General features: G+C 54.4%; 7 protein-coding genes across 7 annotated transcripts; 6 read left to right on the forward strand and 1 right to left on the reverse strand.

Moving 5' to 3' along the window:
* The first annotated feature begins 137 nt into the window (after positions 1-137).
* BZA05DRAFT_434631 (glutamate decarboxylase 1) lies at positions 138-5,442 on the forward strand. The gene is made up of 16 exons (XM_051486333.1): positions 138-164; positions 218-543; positions 604-757; positions 813-1,683; positions 1,733-2,563; positions 2,635-2,645; positions 3,032-3,134; positions 3,222-3,509; positions 3,583-3,598; positions 3,665-3,976; positions 4,034-4,367; positions 4,428-4,567; positions 4,641-4,746; positions 4,813-4,863; positions 4,925-4,983; positions 5,071-5,442. Coding segments are annotated over exons 1-16 (3,723 nt in total). The 5' UTR covers positions 138-162; the 3' UTR covers positions 5,190-5,442.
* Positions 5,443-7,006: 1,564 nt separating this feature from the next.
* Positions 7,007-7,665, forward strand: BZA05DRAFT_236178 (uncharacterized protein). The gene has a single exon (XM_051479857.1). It carries the CDS (start codon positions 7,132-7,134, stop codon positions 7,564-7,566), a length of 435 nt encoding a protein of 144 aa, XP_051341596.1. The 5' UTR covers positions 7,007-7,131; the 3' UTR covers positions 7,567-7,665.
* A 2,587-nt stretch (positions 7,666-10,252) lies between these two features.
* BZA05DRAFT_236335 (tuber borchii white collar-1) lies at positions 10,253-13,886 on the forward strand. The gene is made up of 5 exons (XM_051479861.1): positions 10,253-11,016; positions 11,083-11,207; positions 11,284-11,725; positions 11,785-13,085; positions 13,151-13,886. The coding sequence occupies exons 1-5, from the start codon at positions 10,374-10,376 to the stop codon at positions 13,721-13,723; spliced, it is 3,084 nt and encodes a 1,027-aa protein (XP_051341597.1). The 5' UTR covers positions 10,253-10,373; the 3' UTR covers positions 13,724-13,886.
* Positions 13,887-15,074: 1,188 nt separating this feature from the next.
* On the forward strand, positions 15,075-16,783 carry BZA05DRAFT_466079 (uncharacterized protein; the record flags this gene model as incomplete). Its single annotated transcript, XM_051487780.1, has 4 exons — positions 15,075-15,267; positions 15,364-15,993; positions 16,028-16,047; positions 16,108-16,783. 4 exons carry the CDS (start codon positions 15,075-15,077, stop codon positions 16,423-16,425), a joined length of 1,161 nt encoding a protein of 386 aa, XP_051341598.1. The 3' UTR covers positions 16,426-16,783.
* Positions 16,465-16,629, forward strand: BZA05DRAFT_391152 (uncharacterized protein; the record flags this gene model as incomplete). The annotated part of the gene is made up of 1 exon (XM_051482946.1): positions 16,465-16,629. A coding segment is annotated over one exon (165 nt), but the record flags the coding sequence as incomplete, so codon positions are not given.
* Positions 16,784-18,014: 1,231 nt separating the features above from the next.
* Positions 18,015-19,634, forward strand: BZA05DRAFT_236360 (kinase-like domain-containing protein). The gene is made up of 5 exons (XM_051479862.1): positions 18,015-18,453; positions 18,514-18,604; positions 18,661-18,810; positions 18,876-19,056; positions 19,143-19,634. Exons 1-5 carry the CDS (start codon positions 18,235-18,237, stop codon positions 19,612-19,614), a joined length of 1,113 nt encoding a protein of 370 aa, XP_051341600.1. The 5' UTR covers positions 18,015-18,234; the 3' UTR covers positions 19,615-19,634.
* Positions 19,635-20,798: 1,164 nt separating this feature from the next.
* BZA05DRAFT_334251 (Piwi domain-containing protein) lies at positions 20,799-23,627 on the reverse strand (the record flags this gene model as incomplete). Its single annotated transcript, XM_051480721.1, has 4 exons — positions 20,799-22,750; positions 22,813-23,199; positions 23,257-23,440; positions 23,505-23,627. The coding sequence occupies 4 exons, from the start codon at positions 23,625-23,627 to the stop codon at positions 20,799-20,801; spliced, it is 2,646 nt and encodes an 881-aa protein (XP_051341601.1).
* Positions 23,628-26,013: the final 2,386 nt, after the last annotated feature.

Below are 26,013 nucleotides of genomic sequence, written 5' to 3' on the forward strand. Positions count from 1 at the left end.
CTGGTATATCAATTTCGGGAGACGGAGGTCTATTTTTTGTTTCATCAATAATTTTATGCAGCATGTTTCGGCTATGGCAATAAACACGCTCTTCCTAGAATTTATAGAGAAGGCTCGCTGTGGAATTCCGGACCACTGGTACACATTGCCGAGTGATATCACATGTGAGATAGAAATTCCACGGAACATCCCGCGCACTAAAACTTAGCTGCATGAGGCTCTTACTCTTAGATACTTTTTTTTCCCCTCCGGTCACTCACTCTCGACGCGCAAAGCAAAGCTCTCGATCACCACCGAACACTACACTCACAATGCCTCAAGAACGTCGTAAACGTGGTCGCCGCGCCGAAAAGAAGAGAAAGGATGAGAAATCGCCATCGCCGGCTCCCGAGCTCGAAAACCTCTATATCAACGACCTCGAGGGCGTCGTACCACCTGTCGACGATGCAACTACGTTCTACGGACTCCTAACGGAGGAAGAGTCGGAGTACTTTCGACGCGCGGATGAGATGTTGGCGTTGGACGAGTTCGAGGATGCTGAGGGTACGTGTGGGAAAGCAATGCTGTGCATGAGTGCGTGTGCTGATCGCGCGGTGGTACTAGGAAAATCGCTGTTCATTGCCAATCTATACAAAGAAGCGCACGGAAAGGAATTGAAGATTGCGCATTCCCAAGGTTGTTCGAGGCTTTTGGAGCGGTTGATATTGCTTTCTACACCGGCGCAACTCAAAGCGTTGTTTCAATGCTTCAGTGGACAGTATGCTCTCCCGATTAACTTCGTTGTCCCCAGGGATTGGGCTAATGATCTGCAGCTTTTTGGCACTGGTGAAACACCGCTTTGCCAGTCACGTTTGCGAAACGCTCTTTCTCCAGGCCGTGCCCTTTGTTTCGCAAGAAATGGACTCCGAGTCTACCGCTAAGCAAGTGGTCGACGAAGATACCGTTTTCGCGAGTATGGAGTCGCTCTTCCTCTACATGTTCAATGAGATTCTGCCAGAGCTGAAGAGTCTCGTTACGGATACCTTTGCCTCCCACACCATCCGCACATTGCTACTCCTCCTCTCCGGCCGTCCGGTTTCCTCAGCGGCGACCCTGATCCAAAGCCGAAAGAAGGAGAATATCCCGTTGAACTCAGAAGGCGTCTCGAAGGAAAGCCGGGACCAGATATCGGTTGTGCCTCAGTCATTCCACGAGGCGGTTGGAAAACTGTTGAGCACAGTGTGCACAGTGTTTTCGACCGAGGAGCTACGAGCATTAGCGGTGCACCAGATTGGATCGCCGGTGCTGCAGATTATGTTGCAGTTGGAGATGGGGCTGTCCAAGAAGGAGCGACGGAAGAAGGAGAAGTCCGAGGGCACATTGCTGTCAAAATTGACTGGTGTGATGCAGAACGACGAGGCGTCCGTAGCGAAGGAAGAGACCGCCGAGGGCGAGAAGGAAGGGGAGGAACAAGAGCGTAGCTTCTTTCAAAACCTTCTGTATGACTCTGTCGGCTCACATCTGGCTGAGAGCATCATACGGCATGCGCCAAAGAAGGACTTTAACATGTTATATGGGCGATTCATCAAGCCGCGTTTGGGAAGCTTGGCGAGGAACGAGACTGCTGCGTTCGTAGTACAGAGGGTTTTGGAGAAGCTATCAAAGGAAGGACTTGAAGAGGCCGTAAAAGAGATACTGCCACAGGTACCCAGCCTCGTCGGCACGTTCCCCCATTCTCCTCCCGACATGACAGCTACTGACGAAACCAGAACGCTCCCGCGTAGCCGTCCTCAAAACCCTCATCGACGCCTGTATAAAACAGGAGATCCCAGCCACACCTGTCATTGACGCCATTACCAAAGCATACGACTGCACATCTGCAGAACTAATATTTAAGATGCTTCATCTGACCCCAGCCGACCTCACGCCACCTCCCAAAACTGAGGCTCCAGCTGGAAAGCCCAAGCGCGACCCCTTCCAACTCCACGGCTCTCTCTTCGCGCAGACTATCCTCTCCCTGCCTATTGAGGTCGCCTCCCCAATCGCCGAAAGCATCCTTGCCCAACCGCAAGACACTCTGGTGGCGCTGTGTAAACACTCTCAGGCCTCGCACGTTGTCCAGAAGCTCCTGAACTCCCCCACGGCAACAGTTCCCAACCGCCGGCGACTGCTCAACGCGCTCAAGGGCCGCTACGTTGAGCTGTCACTCGACACTGTAGCTTCTCACATCGTTGACGCATGCTGGGACTCACCCATGAACTACCGGCAATCCGTCGCCGAGGAGCTGATGCATGCCGAACCGCAAATGCGGGAGAGCTACTCTGGCCGTGCTGTCTGGCGTAATTGGAGTATGGATAAGTTCAAGACGAGGAAACAGCAGTGGTTCCAGCTGGCGAAGGAGGAAGCTGCGACGCCAGAGGGGAAACCAGTGGAGAGGAAGAAGACCGCCATTGAATTGGCGAGGGAACGGCATGCGATGCAGAAGAAGAGAGGGTTCGCCACAGGGACTAATTCTAATAGTGGGAATAAGAGGTCTGCGGCTGCAGCTGTGGACACGGAGGAGGATGGGATGAAAAAGAGAAGGGTAGAGTGATATATGATTGTAAAAGTTTTGCTTATGGGTTGGCTATTTTTCCGTGTATATATCATTCCTAGGTTTCGGTGTTGTATGTAATTGACATGCTGAAGATGGCAGTTTGAGTCTGAGAGTGATGGACGATGAAGAAGAAGCAGTAATCCCTTCGGCAAAGCTGCCTAAGCCACGAGCATGACCCCCCACGTTATTGAGGCAGAGGTACCTAGAACCTAGAAGGTGACATAATGCGATAGGCTAACCCTGGACCATAATCCACGGGGCCGGGGCAGCGATCGGATAGCTGAACCCGCCGGCGTTCGGTCACAAAAATTTCCTGTGAACTTACCGGTAGCCCCACCAAAGACGAGTCATAAGCTGCGTCGACCTTCGCCGACAACCGCAACCACCGACCACCGACCACCAACCACCAAGGAACTCATCAATTGTAGATATTGCAACATCTGCACATATTGGCAGATCCACAGTCGCATATTTCCAACTGGTCAAGATGGGGGATGCAAATGGAGCTGGAAATGGGGTTGTTGGCGAGCTATCGTCTCGAGCGCAGGAAGTCGAAAAGGTATTGAATCTGCAGCGCTAACGAGATGCCCGCGATGCATCGATGGATGTACGAGATGAGCTGCTCCGCTAACCCGACGAATAATAGCTCCTGAACCTCGCAACGGCCCAACTACTACCTTTCATCTCGTCCGCGGACGATGCCAACGGAAAACTCGTGGTCGAAGCCTTGCCGCCGAAGAAGCTCGAGGCGGTCTTGGATCTGGGACTCCCGGCGGGTGAGGGTAGAGGCGCGGAGGGTCTCGACGAGGCTATCAAGAAGGTCCTGAGGTACTCGGTCAATACGTGGAGGGATGGGTTCATGGACAAGTTGTACGCCTCGACGGATCCGGTCGGTGTTGCGAGTGATTTGCTGCTGAGCGTGCTTAATACCAATGTATGCTCTAATTCGAATATGGACCTGGTCCCCCTCCGTCTGCGGTGTTTCTTTGGGTTACTGACTGAGATAGGTACATGTGTATCAAGGTTAGACCACTGCCTTCGCCTACTCCTTCGTCACCGGTGGGGCATCCGTCTAACACATCCCCATAGTTTCACCAGCCCTGACGATCATCGAGCGGGAGACCGCGAAACGTTTCGCAAACCTCGCCGGGTTTGAGGGACCGCACGCCGGCGGAATAACACTTCCCGGAGGGTCGGCGTCGAACTCCACATCGATGATCATAGCGAAGAATACACTATTCCCAGAGACTAAGATTCACGGTAACGGAAACAAGAGGTTCGTCGCGTTCACGAGTATCCACGGCCATTACTCAGTCGAGAAGGCGGCTATCTTGCTCGGACTGGGCTCCAAGGCGGTTTGGGAGGTTGCTGTGGACAAGCAAGGAAGGATGATTGCGACAGGTATGCATCGCATCATATCCAGTGATTCAGGGCGGTACTGACCTGATGGGGGATTAGAGCTCGAGGTTAGGATCATAGAGGCAAAGGAGAAGGGCTTCACACCATTCTACGTCAATGCCGGTGCCGGAACCACGGTGTTGGGTTCCTACGATCCCTTCGACGAGATCGCAGATATCTGCCAGCGTCACCGTCTTTGGTTTCATGTCGACGGGTCCTGGGGCGGCGCTGTCGCCTTCTCCGAGAATCAGAAGTGGCGGTTGAAGGGTGCCCACCGCGCCGACAGCTTGACTGTCAATCCGCACAAGATGCTCGGCGTGCCGGTGACTTGCAGTTTTTTACTTACGCCGGATAGGAGGGCCTTTTATCGAGCGACCAGCTTGAAGGCGGGGTAGTATGTTGCCCAACATCTCCTGGCTGATTGTGGATATATATATTGACTGGGTGGGACTAGCCTCTTCCACGAGCAGGACGATGAAGATGAGGCGGATGATGTTTACGATATGGCGCAGATGACCATGGGCTGTGGCCGCCGGGCAGACTCCCTCAAGATGGCCATGGGTTGGATCTATTACGGAAAGGATGGATATCAACGTGATTCCCTCCCTCCCTCCCCCCTCCCATCCCTATTTTCCCTCGACAGAAAGGCAGAAACTAAACTCTCCAGGCCGAATCGATCATGCATTCGACATGGCGGCATATTTCGCCACCACCCTGGCGAAACGCAAGGGCTTCCATCTGGTATCTGAGAACCCGCCGCCATGTCTCCAGATGTAAGCCACTTCAATTCGCCGCCGTTACCACCATCAGGTTGAGACTGACCATTCGGGTGATCACAGTTGCTTCTACTACACCGGCTCTGCAAACATCCTGAGCAGCGACGCAAAGTTGTGCGTTGATGTCCCCCACCACCCCACCTTCCCCCGCAGCAAACTAATACGGTGGGTGTAGCAATACCGAAATCACGCGAAGAATCGCTGCGCAGTTGATCGCGAAGGGGTACATGGTCGGTAAGTTTACCATCAATTGCCCCTCCCTCCCTCCCTCCGTCCGTCTTCCCCGCCTTCCCCGCTGAAACGCTGTGATACATCCACTAGACTATTCTCCGGATGCCACACATGGCGAGTTCTTCCGCGCCGTAGTAAGTCACCGGACAACACGGGAGACGGTGGATACCCTCATAGCCGCGATTGAGAAGCTCGGAGGAGCCTGTTAGGCCCGGCCCAGCCAGCCAGCCAGCTATGCCTACATATCTACCTACCCACTTCCATATCATGCGTGATCTTTTACTAGCAATTTCTTTCGTTTTTTTTTGCGTGAGTGGAGAGAGAGGCACGTGTACGAATTGTTGTATTCTAGACCTGTACAACAGATACTAGATACTAGATACTTGTACTTGTACATATCCACAGCAGCAGACATCATACCGTAGTTCATACCATAGTTCATAGAACCAGAATAATTGCCGTTGTCGCACTCACGCCCGCACGCACCGTACCGCACCGTACCGCACCGTACGCACCGTACGCTAGAATATTCTGTTGGAGCCGCCGCGATCCATCATCCATCCCTGTGACTCGCTCGCTCCCCAGCTCGCCGCCTGCCTACCTTCCTGCGCAACATCGAGAAAGATGATCGCTCTGCCTGCCTACTCTTACATACCCTACATACATACGGTACGTCCGCACTTCCGAGAACGAAAAAGACCGTTTGCCCAACAGCACCAGCACATCCATCCACCCACCCACCCATCCACAGGCAGGGCTATGTATGTATGGGTATGTGTGTACATATGGCCCCGGCCCCGGTCCGAACGGGGGCCCAACCTTCGCAACCTTAACGCGCCGCCGGCCAATCACCCGGGATGGGGGTGCGCGTCATGACATACCCTGGGTACATACCCCTCTTCCACCCTCCCTTTACCATAAGCTTGGGGGAGGGGGGATCGCTGATGGATGGAAAAAATAGTGACGACGGAAGGAAGGAAACGCCTGTGGGCCCTGCCTTGTGCCATGGGCCCTGTGGCGTGTGTGTGTGGGAGTGAGTGAGCGCGCGGGCTAGGAAGCGAGCGAGCTGGTTTCCGCTCTGCTCTGCGATAGGTACATGGTCGACTTACTCCACTTGCTCGACTTGCATACCTACGGTACTCTACAGACATGTGCAGCACCTCCCCATGTCGCCAGTTCCACTCCCCACATACCCGGATAGTAGGTGATGTGGAGCGTCAGGGTAATGCGTCAAGGTGGAGAGGTCCTCAGTGGAGGTTGCGGTACGGTTGGAGGTTGCGGTATATATGTCGGGGCTACCCACTCGTACATAGAGTAAGTAGAGTAAGTTGCGATACCTACTGTAAAGCAGATATGTACGTGCATGTCTGTCTATGTACTTGTCCAGTCTGGGCGAGGATATACAGTGCGATATAGTGGATATGGCTGCTGGATGGCTGGCTGCTGGATGGCTGGCTGCTGGATGGATGAGTGGATGGATGGATGGGGTTTTGGGAAGATCGGGACTTTTCATCTGCTGGGGATCTGCATGTGGGTTTGGGATACAGATACAGATATGTACAGATACGCGTATGGGCATTGGATCTCGGAGTTTTGTTGCGACAGTGGCGGTGGAGTTCAGGGCTGCGAGGCGAGGCTCACACACCCGGCATGTAGAGGATATGGCATGGGCCCGAAAGGAAATCTGGGAGAGGGAGAGAGACTCGAGAGAGAGCAGGAGGAGGTGGAAGAGGGGACGACCCCCCGAACCGAACGTCGAAATGTGTCAGGCAGTGTGTGTGTGTGTGTGTGTGGAGTGGGCGCTGGGCCGGACAGGGTGTTGCTCTACCAGCTACCTAGCAGTTCTGTCAGCTCACGGCCAGGGCCTAGCCAGAGTGGTTACCACCGCATCTGAACCACTAGCTGGTGACGCGACGGTTTTTCCTTCGTGTGATGACGATGCCTGGAGGGAACGGAGGGTTTGCGAACGACTGATGCTCGGTTCGTGGTGGGGATCGTTTGGGCGGGGGGAGGGGGGGAGGGCACTAGGTGGGGGGGTGTTGTTGTTGTTGTTCTTCGCGATCGGGTACTAGGAAGAGGCAGGAGGAGGAGCAGAGGGCCTTTTGTTTTGTCCGTCCGGACCGCAGGAGTGACTATGACTTACCTACCACTATGGCGAGGGCGGGCGTGGTGACGACGAGGTCGGCTGGCATGGTTTTGCTTGCTTGTTCTTCATTCGATTCAGCGGGCGCGGACACCGAAACGCGACGAGTCAAGCATTCGACCTCGCTCCAGGCCTGCCTGTGGCGGGTCTGTTTGATACCGGCGTTCGTCCGTCACGGCCGAACGCAGCGAGCGTATTGTGCGAGGAGCGATCGTTCGGTTCTGCCGAGCCGAGAGATAGCGGTAGAGTGGGTGGTGGCGAGTCGCGACGATAGTGACGGCGAGGTGGTGATGGCCGTTGGCAGTTGGCAGTTGGCAGTTGGCAATTGCGGTTTGTATGGTGAAGATACGGGGGGTGGGCATGGAAACGGACGCGGACACGGACACAGATGGAGAGAAGGGAGAATGGGAATCAGTTACGTTGCGGGTGAGGACGACATTTGATGATCAGCCTCACAGCTCGATGCAGCTAGAGGATGGTGGTTGAGCCCAGCGAAGCCTGCACGACTTGTGTACCGATTAGGCGACGACGCCCACTCCGGGGGCTGTGTCTCAGATTTTGCGCGGTATTTGGAGATAAGATAGCGCTGATTGACGGATTAGGGGGAGCGGCGATCACGTGACTATCGTTCTGCAGTAGCCCTAGCTAGCCCATTACGGCTCACCCCCCTTCCCCCCACCACCACCACCACACCATCGTTCGCTCGCCTCGCCAGTCGAGATAGATATGTTGAATGTGATAGAGCGGCGGACATGTCGGCAGGAGAGTTGACTTGCTTCAACTGCGTAACTCGTTGCTACCACCTAGTACACCGCACTGGTACGGCAGTCTCAGCACCGTGACGCCGTACAGCAATGTGTTCTCAAATGTCTCTTTTGCTTATTCGCATATGCTTCTCCTCCAGCAACGCAACTTCCCCTCACCCCACTCACTCAATCACTCATCATCATCCCACCCAGACACCCCCCCCCTCCCCCCTTCCATCCCCCCGCGTCCACCCATTGCCGCTGCTATTGCCATCATGTTATTCGGCCTCGTCGGCAGTCAGAGTGCCCAGTGTTCAATGTGAGATATGTTTGCCGTGTATGCCGTGCCGCCGCGCACAACGGAATTGTGTAGAACAACAGCACTCTCTCTCTCCAAACACTTTTACCATTCGCCCGTCTGTACTACCTGGCACCCGTACACTCACCCACTCACTTTCTCGCACCCACATAATAATACCTGGATCAGAGCGTCCGTCATAGCCTCATCAATCAAATCACCCTCCACCAACTACCACCAGTGACCACCACCACCACATCCACCACCACCCATAGACCACTCTCCCACACACACACACTCCTCTCCACACTCTCCACACACTCTGCCTTCGCTCTCTTCTCACCCATACCCACCTTTCCCACCCTGACCGAATCCACACAGACCAAACCCACCACCCACCATACAACCCCCCCTCCCCTTCCCGCCACTGCCCTCCTCCCCGAACTTTGGCTCTAAGCACTCTCCGTGTGAAAAAAAAATTGTCCGCTGTCGCTCTCTCGCTCTCGTCTGCTGTGCTCCCTCGCCCGTCTCCGCCGCCCAATAATGCACTCGCAGGGTTCTGACTGAAAAAGCTCTGTCACCAGCCGTGATCCGTTGCCACTCGCTCTAATACTTGATTCCGCGACCGGGGTTCCATATCAGAATATCCTTCGGCCATCGAGCTCTGCCCCAACCATCGCTCCAAACTTCAACCTCTTCGATCGCGATCTTTCACAACCATCCCTCCCCCCCCCGCCTCCCACCTTCCACCCTTCACTCACACCCCTCCGATACCCGACTCTAACGATCACTCCCTGCTGGGCGTGCTCTCCAGCCAGAACTCTCTTGTTTCGTCTCGTCTCGCCTCGCCTCGCTTCAAGACCATCTTTCGTGGACCCCGACGCCGTTAATCGACCAGCCTGACTGCCCTGCCCGCCTGCCTGCCTGTCTGCTATTCAAAAACCGATCGAGATTCGAAAGAGATCACGGATCCCCATTGCTACCCACAGAGAAAGTACTTGCTCCTCCCGAACCGCTCACCTCCCGTCTTTTGCTGGCTGGTTGGCTGCTTGCCGTTGCTTGCCCTTGCTATTTCGCGCCGCGGCCTGGTACTCGCGGAAAACGCCACACCAACTAGAGTGTTCACGAAATCCACCACCACCACCACTCCGAGGAAGGAAGCGCGCGAAAAGTGCTGCAACCGTACTCTTTGCTTTGCGGCCCGTAACGACCTTCCGTCTGCCGCTACCACGGCTCCACAACTTGGCCCTATCGCATGGTTGAGGCATAGGAAGGCTTGAGCTTTTGAGCAACACGAACCGTTCGGAAAGCGCCCTTGCACTCCAGGGTGTGGTCATCGATACTTGGTTTCGAAGAAAGGAAAAAATAAGGCCAACAGAGTTGACCCGAATACTTCTTTTCAATATACAGGACAGGTCCGAAACAAACAAACAGACAGAGAGAGAGGGGGAGAGAAGAAAAGAGAGAGAGAGAGAGAGAGAGAAAAGGAGAGAGAGAGAATAGACCAACTCCAAGATAATTAAAGGTGTGTGTGTTTGCAATCGGCTCTTTCTGGCGATCTTGATTTTATTTCTTCCTCTGTGAATTTCCGCGATGCGGTGCTTCCGTACTATTTTTTTCTCCTCCCAGCCCAGATGTCACGTCAAGTCAAGTCAAGTCAAATCCACTCGGTATTGTCAAGCCAGGCACACAGACCTGGCTCCCGTCGGACAGTCCCTGCGGCAGACAGACGGACAGATCGGACAGACAGACAGACACACAGACATACAGCCCCAGACAGACACACAGAAAGATTGAAAGAAAGAAGACCCAATTTTCGCTCTCATCACGGCCCAATTCTCCCACGTCCCCCCACCCACACAATCCCAAAATCCCACAGCCCTTCAGCCACTTGGCTCGCAAGCAAGGGTGGTGGTCGATGGTGGTGGTCGATGGTGGTGGTGGTGGTGATGGTGGTAGGGTAGGCCTGGTGTCGTACGGCCACTACTATTGATACCATACCTTCCCTCTTATCTCACCCGCGTCATACAACACCCCTCCCCTCTTCCAGAACAACCCAAACTGATCCAACCCCAACCCAAAAGGAGATTACCCAGGCCTACAGCTAGCTGCGCCCTGCGGTCCTTCCCCCCCACCCCCCTCCCAGCCTTCCTGCCCCCGTCGATCTCCCATTCCGGCGCTGGATCTCTATACCATCGAATCGGCCATGGACATCGACGGTGACGACCTCAACGGGTACCTGGGATCGGGCGGCTTCGTGCCAACAGATCTGGCCGCTGCTCACTCGGCAGCTGAGGATGTGGCTGCAGGGAATGGAGGAATGCAGGTCAACAGAGGCGGTGGAGGGTTTGGTCAGTCGGACGACACGAACCACGGTGCCGACATGGACGCCATGGTGGCCGAGCGTCGCAGATCCTTGGCCAATGGCTTCGGTCTAGATTACCTGTCGATGGGCGAAGAGGATTCATTCTCGTCGATGGTGTCGCCGACGTTCACGTCGTCGCGAATGTCGGTGCCAACGACGCTCGAGGACGTTATGGATATGAGCGCGCCAGTCCCGCCGGTGATGTCCATGCTCGCGTACGGGACGACAATGTCCGCTCAGGACATGCAAGCCAGCATGTCGATGTTCTCCAACAGGACCGGCAGTATCACACCACGGGCGTCTCTACCGAGTCCCGTCGACAGCCTGATGCCTTCGGTACCGACAAGTCCTGCGGTAAGTATAGTACATCGACCGCAGCGCTCCCTATCGTCTACCACCGTCGCGTCGGATATCACCATGGGCCAGGGTCCCACTCAGCGTTCCATGATTGAGCAACCACTCGACCACTCCACGAGGTCCCCCGGTATGTACTGCCAACGGGGAATCAACTATGGTAACTACGACGACAATGTCACTTACGGCTATCCAGACAATAGCCAATCATCTGAACTCTTAACAATGCATCCAAAGCATAGCAATTCACAAATGCCGGCACCCTCGATATTTCCCGAGAATATCTATTCGTCGAGTGGGTTCGATATGATGGACATCCTGGTGAATATGACCGCTCTCTCTCTCTCTCTCTCTTTCTCCCGACGAATTCGGCAATGCTGACTGAGGGACTCGCTAGAATCGTGTTGCCAATCGTCCCAATCCCGAGATCAACATCGGTGCGGTCGACATGTCCTGCGCATTCGTTGTCACGGATGCCCGCAAGTTCGACACCCCGATCGTATACTGCAGTGCCACATTCGAGCGCTTGACGGGTTATACGAAGCACGAGGTGCTGGGCCGGAATTGTCGGTTCTTGCAGGCACCGGATGGCAACATCAAGGCTGGCGACAGGCGGAAATACGTGGATGAGAACGCGGTCTACTACCTGAAGAACCAGATTGCAGCCAGAGCTGAAGCGCAGACTTCGCTCATCAACTACCGCAAGGGTGGACAATCGTTCACCAACCTGTTGACAATGATCCCCATCACGTACGACGACACCGATGATGTCGTTTACATTGTTGGATTTCAGGTTGATCTCGTCGATCAACCCAGTGCTATGTTGAACAGGAACAGAGGTACATCATACCATTCATCAAAAAAAGATCTGTAATGATTTACGCGGCTGACGCGTTAGGTGAAGACGGATCTTTCTCCGTCAACTACCAGTACACTCAAATGCCCACATACATCCCCGCCATCGTTATGGATCAGAGACCCAAGATCACCATGGGTCGGGATGATGTCTCGCAGGTACTGGCTTCGTTCGGAAACGACCTCGAACTCCACTCCAAGCGAATCCTCGACAAGGTGCTGCTGGAGAACACTGACGATGTCGTACACGTCCTCTCGCTCAAGGGTTTGTTCCTCTATTGCTCGCCAAGTATCCGCAAAGTCCTCGAGTACGAGCCCCACGAGCTCGTCGGCACCAGTCTGTCCGGCGTGTGTCACCCCAGCGACATCGTGCCCGTCACCAGAGACCTGAAGGATACTTCGAGCGGAACCAGCGTAAACGTCGTCTTCCGAATTCGCCGAAAATTCAGCGGCTATACATGGTTTGAGAGTCACGGTTGTCTTCACACTGAGCAAGGAAAGGGCCGTAAATGCATCATTCTTGTTGGAAGAGAACGGCCCGTCTACGTACTCCGTTGGAAAGACATCCATGCCGCCGGCGGTATCGGAGAGAACGAGCTGTGGACAAAGTTGTCGACTAGCGGGATGTTTTTGCACGTATCGTCTAATTCTAAGCTGCTTCTCGATCGGGAAGCAGAGGATTTGATCGGTACCAGCGTACAGGCATTGATGCGACCCGACTCAAAGAATGAGCTAGGGAAGGCGCTGGAAGTGGCACGTATGGGCAATAGAACGACCGTGCGTCATGAGATTCAGAACAAGCGGGGTCAGTTCCTGCAGGCTCTCACGACTTTGTTCCCCGGTGACGGAGGCGAATATCAACGACCAACGTTCCTGATCGCCCAAACCCGGCTGTTGAAGCACAGCAGAGCTTCCGCCACGGCCGCCAGTCCTCAGCACAAGTCAAACGTCGAAACGCCCAGCTCCCACAGCTCAACCCCAAGCGGATGGAGTGGCGGCGCGGCTTCCACGCATCCCTCGACACCGAACGAAAGGTCGAAACCTGGGACTCGGGAAAACAGCGCCGATTCTCAAGGCGAGGACAACATGTTTGAGGAGCTCAAGACTACGCGTTCCACTAGCTGGCAGTTCGAGCTACGGCAAATGCAGAGGACTAACAAGCGTCTGATAGAAGAGCTCAACTCACTGTTGGCTTCAAAGAAGAAGCGAAAACGGAGAAAGGGCGTCGATCAGCTCGAGAGGGACTGCGCCAATTGTCATACCCGAGTTACACCAGAGTGGAGACGAGGACCTAGCGGAAAACGAGATCTATGCAACAGCTGCGGTTTGAGATACGCTAAACTTGTGGGTCACACCGCTGGTGCTTTTCACTGGGATTTACAATGGAATACTGACTGTTATAGCAAAAGATTGGTCGGGGATCCTCCCGCACCGCACCTTCCGATTCGGACAAAGGCAAGACGAGTCCCATGTCGGCCACGCCAATGACTCATTCGATGTTGCCTTCCAATGGATCACCAATCGCAAATCATCACAATACGAGTCCGCAGTCGAACAAAACGCTCCAGCCAATCCGCGAATCGGCCACCTCCACCTTGGGCGGCACTTCGGTGCAACAGCAGCAGCAACAACAGCAGCAGCAGCATCACCAACAGCAGCAACATCAACACTCGTCAAATCACCACAGCCAACACCAGATAACCAAGAGTCCAATTGGAAGTGCACCCGTGTCTCCTACCGCCAATATGATGGTACCAATCCACATTCGACGGGGAAGCTTGGGGTCGCTACCGCCACAAATGATGTCGGAGCAGCCGCAGCAAATCCGAAAACACAGCCACGGGTCCATTCCGCACCTATCTGGCGGGATATTCACCAACATGTACAACGGAACGTCCATGATGCAGGGTATCCAGAGCGCTAACCTCGGGCGCTCGAGTGCTGGATCCGGGCAGGGCGGAAGTGGTGGAGGCATCGGCTAATTAGGCCGGCAAAAGCGTGTGATTTGTATTTGGGTGCATCTGATTTGCGGGGAATTCAATTTGCTGTTGCATTTCAACGGGGGGTCTCATTTCATCAACAATGCGTAATACCCGACATTTCATGAGTGTTTGGGATTGTTCTGTTGCTTCATATCATCATGCTGTTCCCGCCTTCTTTTCCTTTGCTCTTTTCTTCGACTGCATCTTATATTCCACTTTTGATGTTTTTTTCTCTTGTTCTAGCGCATACCTCATACCTTTTGTATAGTATGGGCTAGATCTGATAGTCTGACTTCTTTTTTTTTGTGTCCATTTTTCATATTTCTTCAAGGGGGGTGTTTGTTATGGTCGGAAGAGGGTCTGATGTTTTCTTTCAGTTGGTTTTTTCTATGGAGCAAAAAAAAGATCCATGGAGCTGAAGGCACATTTTCGGCTTTTGTTCTCCGACCGTAGCCGGGTTTGCTTTGCTTTGCGTTGCTTGCGAATTGTTTGCAGTTTTTTTTTAAAAAATTGCCTTTTGAACCTTGCTTTTTTTTTGCAGTGTGTGGGAATATGGCGTTCGAAGTTTTCTGTTTGTTCCTAAGTTCATTCATCAGGTTCCGTTTTTTTTTTCCGAATCTTATTCTAGTCGTTCGAGGAATGAATGAATGGGCCCGCTTCCACTTTCTAAAAGTTGCCGGGCTCTTGATGATATCGTGTCGTGTCGAGAACAAAAAGAACCGTTCCGCCGTACATTCATAGAGTAGTCTGGTGTTTTGTTTGTCAACCTGGTGATACTCCATGAAGCTCGCGTCGCTGCCTGCTGGCCTTGTGAGTTGCGTATGAGGTGATGATGTGATGATGTGCCTTGCCAGCGCAACCCGATCGTCCGCTAATCAACTAGAGCACTCTAGTAGTTGGTCAGAGCGAGGGGGAAGGGGAGGGAGAACGGGAGCTATCAACCGGCCGGCCGCTGACCGACCCGACCTACCGACCGACAGACCGGGAATGCGAAACGTTGGTTCCGGCGAATGGGGAATCCCTGCTTGTCATGGCTGTTCTGCCGCATACATACCGGTATGATATGTATGTAGATAGCTCGCATCGTGGCTTATCCGCGTGCAAGGCGATGTATCTATATATGCAGGCAGCAGCATCAGTAGCTGTTGGGAAGCTGGGAAGCCAAGACTTTGGTCGGACGACGACGACGCCGACGACAACACGAGCACAGCCACCACCGCCGCCGCCGCCACCTCACGACGCGGGTTAGTAATTCCTACCGGTGGATATAAACCCTCGGAGCAAGAGCAAGCTGAGTGAACCCCTTCTTACGAAGGGCGTTATCAAGCAAGCAAGCAAGAAATCAGCAACCATGCCCTCCCCCTCACCGTCGCCCTCGCCGCCCGGCTCCTCGTCGCTCGCAATGCCAGCACCAATAGAAGCGCACGGCCTCGGGCTGCTCAACACACTTGCCGATTCGCCGTCGCCGCACCGCCCAGACCTCGAGTCATCCTACTCGCGCCGCGGCCTGCTGCTGTGGATCGTGCGCGTGCCGGATTCCAAAGGTGCCTTTCCCTTTCTCTCATCCCCCCCACCAATCCCACCCCGCCACGAAGTTACGTAGCTCCTCCCCCCCACCATCGTTGACAGGCCCCACATAGACATGATCCTAACGCCGCTCGCGCCCCCGCGGGGCGCACACTCGGCGACGGCGGCGGACATTGCCGCGTGCATGTACTACGTGCACATGCACCACGACACCAGCGCCGCGAGCACGGGTGTGCGCGCCACGCTGATCCGCCGTGTGCCCGCCACGGGCGAGCAGTGGAACGTGGCTGATATATGTGATCCCGAGGCCGCCGGCAGCGGCAGCACAGAGGAGGTCGTCCTGGAGATGCTGGGTGGCGGGTATCGGAGGCTCGCTGCTGCTGCTGCTGCAGGCGGGAGGGGAGGTGTGGGTGCTGGGGTGGGGGGTGGTAGTGCGAGTGCGGGAGGGCCGCTGGGGAATAGGCCGGCGCCGCCGGCGAGCGGTGGGTCGAGGATTGGAAGGAAACCGGTTCCGGGAGCAGCACAGCAGCTACCGCCACCACCGCCACCACCGCCACAGGAGCTCCCGCCGCTCGTCAGGACGATGAAGATTGAGGGAGAGGGCTTCTGGCACCGGCTCAAGAGCCGACGGAAGAAGAGCGATGAGCGGATTGACACGGCGGCTGGGGGCGTGCCCGGGCGGAAGAAGAAGAAGAAGAAGCGGGACTATGTTTTCGACGGGCTGTGGGTTGACGGGGTGCGGGGTTAGTGCTGGCCGCTGCGAGTTTAAAGATGAAGGGGCCGGGAAGTATCTGAAGGTATGATTACATTCACGGATGGATAGAACCACACAACTGACTGACTGACGGCGATGACAGTGTAAATACTACCCCGCCGCACCCCCCGCAGCATCTGCCTACCACCCGCCGCCAGAACCGGAAAAGTCCACGCTGCTCTCCGTGATAGAGTTTAAACTCGGCACGTTCAACCAGCACAAACGGACCGTCTCCAGCTCCTCCGCCTCCCATAACCACCACCACATCCATAGGGACAAGCAAAAGGCGAAGATGGGAATGCTGATCGTCCACGGTCCCGGACAGGAGATGCTGGACCTGCTAGTGGCGGCGAATATGGCCGCGTTCATGAAGCGATGGGAGGGATGGGCTCGGGAAAGGAATGCCCTTGGGGGGTTTTAGGGAGGTGATATAATGTGGGGAGGGGAGGGGGAGTTCTGAGATGGATGGATGGATGGATGGATGGATGGATGGATGGATGGATGGATGGATGGATGGAAGGATGGGATTTACGTGCTACATATACCCTTGATTGACATGCTTTGCTTCTTGTTCCTTGGTTTTATTTTCTGGACATGTGTAGTTACGCACTACCTACCTACCTAACCTACATAATCTGTTACATGTACCTACAATACAAAGGGGGCATGTGACTGGTTACAACTTAACGAGATACGATCTCGCGATGCGCTGCGTGCAAAGTCCCGAGATTATGCACAAGCACAAGGTTGACGTCGAGGTCGGAGTCGGGGTCGAGGTCGGGCTTGGGCTTGGGGCTAGCGGCGTCGCCTACATACATACCTACTGTCCGTGATCGATCGGGGGTCGCGATCTCGATGGAGGATATGATATGTCGTTAGAGTCTAGACATATCAGCCCCCGTTCGGCGGTTAAGCTTGCGAGACGCGGGGATTAGGATAGGCGGGATCGATATCAAGGTTTGAACATGCCGTGTGGGGTAAAGCAAAGCTTGGACTATTAAGCTCCACCGGCTGTGACGGGATACCTAAGGAAAGGAAGTGCGGCACCGGGCGAGAGGTGGGACAGCGAGTGATATCTTGTGTGTAAGGTGGCTTGCCCGCTGGAGGCCGGGTGATCAGCTGTGGATTGCGCGATGATGGGCAGTCGGGAACGGACTGTGTGGGTGGGTGGCAGCGCGGACGGGATGGGTTGTTCCAAGGCCGGCGTGACAGCTCGTGATGCATTCGCACATCTCACATACGCTTGGATGTTCTGCCAGCCCTACCAGTGCGGGATGACGAGGTGATGGATCCTACAGCCGACGGAGGCGGATACTGAGACGGAGGACAAGGCTGGGAGAAGTCAGGTAGGGAGGGAGATCTACGGCTGCCATCGTTCGGCTCCTGGACAGGCTGCGCGGGGCGGCGAAGATCCAGGGTTCTAGCGGCTCCGCACCTCGCAGGGCGGGATGGGGAACGAAAACTCAAGTGGCCTACCGGTACTTGCATAAGGCTGATTGACTGGCGCACCATCTGTTGGCGAGTGATGTGTACTATACTAGGTATCTTCAATACATGTGTAAGGCTTCCACCGGTTCATAACGCCTGACTACCGGTATACCTACTCTAGTAATAGTCGCCTAACATACTCCGAGGACTTCCGCGAATACGAAAGGATACATAGAGAAACTCCTTTTTGACACCTGTAATGAGCATCACAGGTGTCAGCGATGCCATCCGCTCATCCCATTCTTTCGAGTCCTTAGAGACGCCAACGAGGGGAGATCGGCAGGGGCTATCTCTAGTACATGGAGCCATTCAGAGGAAGCTTGAGTTTGCGCAGGCGATTCTCTCCATAACTTCCTAACATCCATTAACTGCAACAGTCAGCTCCGGTAAACCAGAAACGAGGGTATCGTAATCACCTTATCCCCATCCGGAACGGGGATGAGGGGGGAGTGGGGAGGGGAGGGGGAGGGATCCCTGCATGTTAGGCTGGCCCGCGCTACGTTCGAGAGCTGCAGCCTGCGGCGCTCACCTCACCTCAGCAAGCACGAGAAGACATACCAGGAGAATATATACCCCCCATCGCCCATCGCCGGATCTCCGCTTTTATTTTTCGACCAGCACCGACCGACCGGCACCGACCGACTGACTGCGCGCGACGGGCGACAACAAATCCGACGACGACTACGCGATTCCCGTCCATCTCTCTCCGCCGATACCTACGAACCCCCCGCAGAGCGTTCCTATGAGCGCACTCACGACTAGCTCCTCCAGCTCAGCGACAACGATGGAGCCGCCTCAACCCGCGCCGAAGCCGCAGGTTCAGCCCTGCCGCTACAAAACGGGAAAGACTCTCGGCAGCGGCTCCTACAGCACTGTTCGCGAGTGCATACACATCGACACCGGTCGGTATTATGCGGCAAAGGTGATTAATAAGCGGCTCATGGCTGGGCGGGAGCACATGGTGAGTGGGCCTCCGGGGAAGGAGAGAGAGAGGCGGCATAGGGTTGATGGGGGAATATAGGTCCGGAATGAGATTGCTGTGTTGAAGAGAGTGTCCATGGGCCACCAGAATATCCTTACGCTGGTGGACTACTTCGAGACGATGAACAACTGTATTTCCCCCAGGCCGCTGAGATTGGGGGAGCAACTGCTGATATTGGGACGATAGTGTACCTGGTAACTGATCTGGCGCTCGGCGGCGAGCTCTTCGACCGGATATGTCGCAAAGGCAGCTACTACGAATCGGACACGAGCGAGCTGATCCGCGCGACGTTGAGCGCCGTTGCGTATCTCCACGATAACGGGATAGTGCACCGCGGTATGTACCATCCTCTCTACCCGCAGCGTGCAGTAGAGATCGAATGGCTGATCCGGGATATACAGATCTGAAGCCGGAGAATCTCCTTTTCCGCTCGTCCGATGAAAACTCGGAACTGCTGATCGCCGACTTTGGGCTTTCGAGGATCATAGACGAGGAGCAGTTCCACGTGCTGACCACCACCTGCGGCACACCGGGGTATATGGCGCCGGAAATCTTCAAGAAGACGGGGCACGGGAAGCCAGTGTACCTCCCCCTCCCCAATGCCTTGCCTTGCCTTGCCTTGCCTTGCCTTGCCTCACCGCGCGCAACACTGACGTTTAGCGCCTTAGCGACATCTGGGCCATCGGCGTGATAACCTACTTCCTCCTGTGCGGGATGACGCCCTTCGACCGCGACAACAACATGGAAGAGATGCAAGCGATCCTGAACGCGGATTACAAGTTCGACCCAGACTACTGGTCGTCGGTGTCGGAGACGGCGAAGGACTTTATCCGCAAGTGTCTCACCGTGGACCCGCTGGAGCGAATGACGGCGCACGAGGCACTAGAACACCCCTTCCTGGCCGAGTCCCACCGCGGCCTCAAGGAGGACCTCCTGCCCACCGTCAGAAAGAACTTCAACGCTAGACGGAACTTGATTGCCGCTATCGATGCGGTCAGGGCGGTCAGGAAGCTGAAGGAAGGAGGCACTATGGACGGCGCCCTCAGTATCTCCCCCGAAACCCAGAAGGATAAGAAAGATGAGCAGAAGGTCAGTGTGGGGCTGTGGAAGAGGCCGGCGGGTGGGCTCATGAGACCGTGAGGCTGGGGAATCCGCTCGTTTGTTTCGCTAAATTTAAATTCATGTGGGGAGTTTCTCTGGTTTCTCTTGGTTTCTCTGGTTTTTTTTTTTGTGTATTCCAAGGTTCGAGACGGAAACTGGACTGGTATCTGTCTGGGACTGGCTTGCTTGCTTCCGTTTTCTGTGCGATGCGTAGGTGCCTGTTTGTGTGCGTATTGGGATACTCTTCGTTGTCGTCATCTTCTTCTTCTTCTTCATCATCATCCTGTCACTTCTTCCTCTTCTTCTTCTTCAAGGACTACGGAATCCTCACCGGGTCTGGGTCCGTGATGGTGATGGTGACTGTCAATACTATACATCCCACGCCGAAACCACCCGTGCTTAACTACTCCGGAGAGTCGGAGACATGGTGGAATCGGAATACATAGTATGATAGTACCCAAGTACCCATCTCTCTCCCTCTCTCGAGAAAACGAGTGACTTTTATATAAACACCCCCGGTTAACTACTGCCTGACCGCTTTGCTCCAAGCACGACAGCGCTATTTTCCAATATACCAATTGACTGCGTAAGTATCAAAAACGTACGCTGGCATCACTCGCGAAAGCCCACAGATAGGTATTCCAACCGGAGGCTGGAGCAGTGGAGCGTCCATCATATTGCCATGATCTACACAGGTCGCAAGCAATCCTGTACTGATCAAATAAAAGAAAAAAAAGCGTCCTGTGAACTTTCACTTATCCCGCACCGTCACCAGCTCTACGGTGACTAAATACATATAGGTGCCTATTCCATCTCTTCTGGCTGCTGGAATATCGGGCACCACAAGTTGGGCAATATACAATAGGGGCAAAGAATTTGATTTTTTTCTCTCTAGAGCACCTGTTTTCTACCTGTACGTCGCAGCAGTTTGAACACTTACCGTGCGAAAGAAAAGAAAAAAAACGGAACCACGCAGAAGGAACCGCATCAATCAACCATCCCATCCCTCACATTTCGACCAACCAAAGAAAAAAAACACCAGAGGAAAAGACCAACACCGAAGTAAAGACCAACACAAAAGACGGATAGAGAAAGAAAAAAAAAAGAATCAGGATAGACAGGAATGAAAACTAGAAAGAAAAAAAACACCGAGATATTCCCCTCCCCCCTTCTTCATTCCCTTCATCTGCCCATTACAGTCTCTTTTTCCTTCGTTCCGGCGTTTAGATGTACCACATCTTGTTCGTCATGTCTTTGTGGATAGCCCGGAGTGACGCAGGCAATCCCATCTTGATAGCTTCCAATCTAGCGGCCTCACGAGGATCTTCGGGAGTCGGCTGAGAGGAAAGATGATCCTCGGTCTCGTTCTCGTGAACGCGGGCACGAGCCGAAGCAACGTGAGCGTAGTAGGTGACCGGAATCAACGAGACGGAACAAGTGGCACGGATGTACGTGTAGCACGTGTTGTAGATGAGCGACTGGAGCGAGTCGACGGGAACCTGGTTCTCGTCGTAGATCACCTGGTAGTGGACGGGGCGAGCGGTTCCTTGAATGGCAGTATGAGAGTTCAGGTAGAAGTCATACTGATCGACGTGAGTGATATCACGCTCGATGATGGTACCCGGGACAGGGTTGTTGTTCCTGTCAGCGGCATGCTTGTCGGTCGGGAAGAAGCGGAAGTGATGGCGCTTCGAACAGATGATGACCGTGAACTTGGGATTGTAGTTTATGTCCATCTTCTTGCAAGCCCGCTTGATGGCCTCGACCTCCATACAAACGACCTGGTCGTACTGTCCGTCAGAGACTCCGTCACGGAAGTACAGGATACGTTCCGGCTTCTTGTGCGTATTGGTATGAAAAGCTCGCAGAAGGGTCGTGATGAACCTGAAGATGTTCTTCGCCGAGATCATCTCCGACTGGTTGCCGTTGGTATTGGCGATCGCGGCGAATCGGGTACCCTGCAGGTTTGTCGATCCAACCATGGAAGCGTAGGAACCGACCGGGTTTGCTGGCGACGAGTGGGAAACATCCGCTCCGAGCAGCATGGTGGCCGGGCCCTTGGCGAGGGGATGGCAAGTCGCAACGAGATCGCACGAGTATCCACCCATCTTGGCGTTGATCTTCATGCAGACGTTGGAGCAATACTGTCCCTTTGCCTGCTCAACGTGCCTCGACTGCAAGCACTGCGAAGGGACGCCGAGCTGAATGTCGCAGTAAGCCTTGATGTCGCCGTATGGCTGTGGCGACTTGGAAGTCAACACGAAGAAGAGGATCTGGGGCTTCATGTTATACTTGTTCCCAGCCTTCTTGTATATTTCGAAGAGGTTATTTCCTACCGCCTTGGAGGCATCGGCGTACATGACCGTGGGATCCTTGTTGACGACGTGACCGCCGTGGTTGTTGATCGCCTTGATCAACTCACGGAAGAAGGCCTTGACGCCGCTCTCGGGAACGTAGCGAGGACTGCCAAAGACCATGACTCCCCAAGCCTTCAAGCCTCCACCGTTGGTCGCAGCGATAGGGCCCCAGTCAGCGAACCTCTTTCCACGTAGGTCCCAACGACCGTCCTTCGGGATGAACTTGGCATCCTGAGAACCAGCTCCGTACTGGATCTGAGGGGCAGGCAGAATGCGAGCCTGCGCCTTGATCATGTTCGTATCAATCTTCAAACCGTAGTCGTTTAGAACAGGATCCTTGGGCCAATCGAGCGCAATCACGTTGCTCTTGATCGAATTGATACGGTCCGGGGGACGCTGAACAGTAAACTTGATCATGTCGGCAGTCTGCTTCTCGTTCAGTTTGTATGGATAGCGCTGCGCAGGTGCGACATAACAGAGCTCCATGGGGTAGAACTCGTTCTTCTTCCTGGTGCGGACCAGAGGGAGGCCGGGGTACTTGAGTTTGATGTTGTAATTCTTCAAGTAGTACTGCTGGACGGAGATCTCCTGAGTCTGTGTGTTGCCGTCCGCGTCGCGACGCTGCAACTCAAACTTGTAATCCCTCGCCGACTTCTCTTCGTAGCCCTCGACGGTGTACGTCTTGCGGGTCTTTTCGTTCTGATCCCTCGACCGATGCTGGCAGAAGAACTGGACCTTCCTCAGGCGCTTGAGAGTTTTCGCAAGGGGACCCCTGAAGCCTTGCTGCGCAAGTCCGTTTACCAACATATCGATGGTATCTGCAATTATGTTAGTATATGGTACTAAGATAGGACTTAGATGGGGAGGTGTGATGACTTACGGACTCTGGTGACGTTCAAGGCAATCTCTATGAGAGAGCCCTCCTTCCAGAAGCAGGAGGTAGCAACGTCGACGTTCATGATCAATCGACCTCCCTGAGCAGCACGGATGCTCTGGAATATGCCTTTCCAGGCCTCCACACCTCCTTCCAACTCACGGCTGCCCGCGCGAGAGAAGAAAGAACGCTTGATGGCAACATACTTCTTGGCCGGAGTCTCACGGATGAGATGGTCCAAGAAGTTGATGCCCACGAGGACGGTTGGATCATAATCGGTCCTGCCCTGGAGATAGGCATCGAGGACTTGCATGGGTACCACACCAGACTTGCGGATAACGATTCGGTGCTTGTTGTCGCGAGGGTTCGGGGACTTCTTGGCACGCTCGTCATCTTTTCGATGGTGTCAGCGCAGTCCTAAACAAGACGGGGAATATTGAGCAACTTTACCTTCATCGAGATCGATGATCATGGTCAACTGGTCTTGGATTGGCAACTCAACGACCGACCAGGCCAACTTGCTTCCATCAAAGATGAGGGTGCTCTTGGCCTTGCCGAACTTCTCTTGGAGCTTGGGGTGGTTCCAGAGCTTGTTGATCAAGCCCCTCTTGGAGCCGTCGGCACCAAGAGTCAACTACAGCAACAGCATGTTAGTACGGTACATCAACGAGCGAAACCGAATGGAAAGGTCAACTCACATCGTACTGATGGATCTTGGCAGTCGGGAACTGGGTCACTGGGTAGGCATTGACCGGGATCTTGGAAGGCTGACCCCTGGTTCCAAAGCTCGGACGCTTCGGAACCACATAATCTTTGATCATCGGATCGTCATGCGCCTCGATCTCCGAATTGAGTAGGTATTTTACGACACCTGAAGGATATACATGTCAGTGGGGGCGGGGCGAGGGGGGTCCAAGACGACAACTCGCAACGAAACAACAAAGATGAGCAACACTCTTCGGAGAACAGAATAAACTTTGTGATGCTTGCATCCAATCTCTGCAAAGAGAACAAAAGATTGGACTCCAAAGATAGGGTGCAAAGGAGGGGAGGGAGGGAGGGAGGGAGATAAAGGACAGGGCGCAAGAAGCAGAGATATGAAAAAGCGATTTACCTGTCGACATCATCTTGAAGATTTGTGAACGTTGTCGATGTGTACCGAGTGTTTGTGAAGGTCGTTAAAAGGAACCAGAAGGGGAGGTGGGTATGTGTAGGATGTGGGGGGATGATAGGGTTGGTGGAGGGAAGAGGAGGGGGGAGGGGGGGGAAGGAAGAGGATGAGGAAGAGAATGAGGATGTAGAAGGAAGAGGATGAGGAAGAGGATGAGGGTGTAGAAGGAGGAAGGAAGTGTTGGTGGGGTGGAAGTGAGGGTCTTATAAGGGTAGAGCTCAAAAGATCCACGCTCAATATCGGATACTGCTTTCAAAAGAGCAACGGTGGAATCCGATGGCACGGCACTCGGTGTCGTGGGGTCGTTTTAGGGTTAGGATGGTGGTGGTGTAACTAGCGGGTGTCGATGCGGCTTGCAACGATAGTAACGGCAAGCCCGCGCGATGCAGCGAGCGAGGGTAGACACAAAGAAGTGTGTATTGGGGCTACGTTTCTTCCAGAAGCTTTGTGAGTAGAGCAACCGTGTACTCGACCAGGCAAGTTAGGTAAGAGCTTAGGTAAGTACGCACTGCGTTCAGTTAGGTAAGCACTCAGATAAGTTCTTGTCGAAGGTTTTCTCGCTTGATACGGGCACCCCTGCTCGCAACAGGACAACGACGTCAACCACGTCGGCTAACGAGTCGCAACTCACGCGTGAAGAGAGTCTAGGGACAAGTGCGGAAGTAGGCAGACTTACCTAAGCGTGCGAAGTGATGGGTGGAGATGAGAGCTAATCAAGTACGGGTATGTTCTGTATGCGCATTCGGTATCGGCTCGAGAAGAGCAAAGTTTTGACGGGATGCAAATGCGCTTGGGATAAGGCCATCCCTTATATAGCAACCGGTAACCAAGGAAGTCGGTATGGAGCATGTACTCAACCCTACACGGCGAGCAGGTTCATACAAGCCTGGATCTGCAAGCCTAGGTTAGTCACTGGCGACCGGACGAGGCCAACCTTGCCGCCCTTCGTCGCACCGTGGGCCATCACCACCAAGGATCTTGGGGCAGGGTGTGAGGATGGTATTTACCGTTCGCCCCACAGGAGCCACACGCCACCCCGCAACGCCAAAGCGGGGGAGAAGGGGGGGAAGACGCGTTGTGCCGACGCAGTGACTCTCGACAGTATATGTACTCGTAGTTACTCCAGTACCCGTGTACCACCTACCGTAGTATACGGAGGGATCAACGTGCGAGCGGTTTGTTCGCAGTCAGCCACCAGCAGCAAGCGATCGAAAGAGGATCCAGCGATGCTCTTTGTTGCTCTGTGCTCTGCCTATCTCTCGCGCGATGATGCTCTCTGCTTTCTTTGTTCCAACCACGCGTCGGTGTGGGAAGCAGGAGGAGGAGACACCAATCGAACTGGACGTCATCTGGAGCAGTTATGTACGGTAGGTATGTGGGCGGATTGATACGCTAGACGCTGGAGCATGCAGTGCACATGCTCGAGGGACCACACCGCGCCCGGAATAAGAAAAGAATGCAAGAGGGAGGAGGAGCAGGAGCAGGAGCATGAGTAGCAGCAGCAGCAGCGGAGGAGGAGCAGGAGCAGGAGCATGAGTAGCAGCAGCAGCAGCGGAGGAGGGAACGGAAGAAGAAGAAGAAGAAGAAGAAGAAGAAGAAGAAGAAGAAGAAGAAGAAGAAGAAGAAGAAGAAGAAGAAGAAGAAGAAGAACATGGCCGACGGGAGTCTGCCATCTCCGCCAACTCCGCCATGACCGCGAAATCCGGTTCTCCAGGCTGGTCGCGTCGTGCTCAACGGTGGCTGCTTCCTGTGCTGCTTCCTGTGCTGCTTCCTGTGCTGCTTCCTGTGCTGCTTCCTGTACGGGCAATGTGCAAGTTTGACGGTGACCGGCGAAAGCTTGGGCGAAGGAAGGAAGCATGTACGATACTCTATAACCAGTAGGTACTAGGAGATACTCTAAAGAGATTGAAAGCCAATAATACGCGAGCAGGTTGATGAGAAACTCTTTCATCCCATGGCTTTTCGTTGACACCTAGCGATCTACCACACCATCTAGCCCATCGACGCGCGGGGAGTGGGGGAGAGGAGATTCACCG

This window comes from Tricharina praecox, assembly GCF_024521635.1.
Source record: "Tricharina praecox strain CBS 144465 chromosome Unknown BZA05scaffold_6, whole genome shotgun sequence".
NCBI classification, from domain to species: Eukaryota; Fungi; Ascomycota; class Pezizomycetes; order Pezizales; family Pyronemataceae; genus Tricharina; species Tricharina praecox.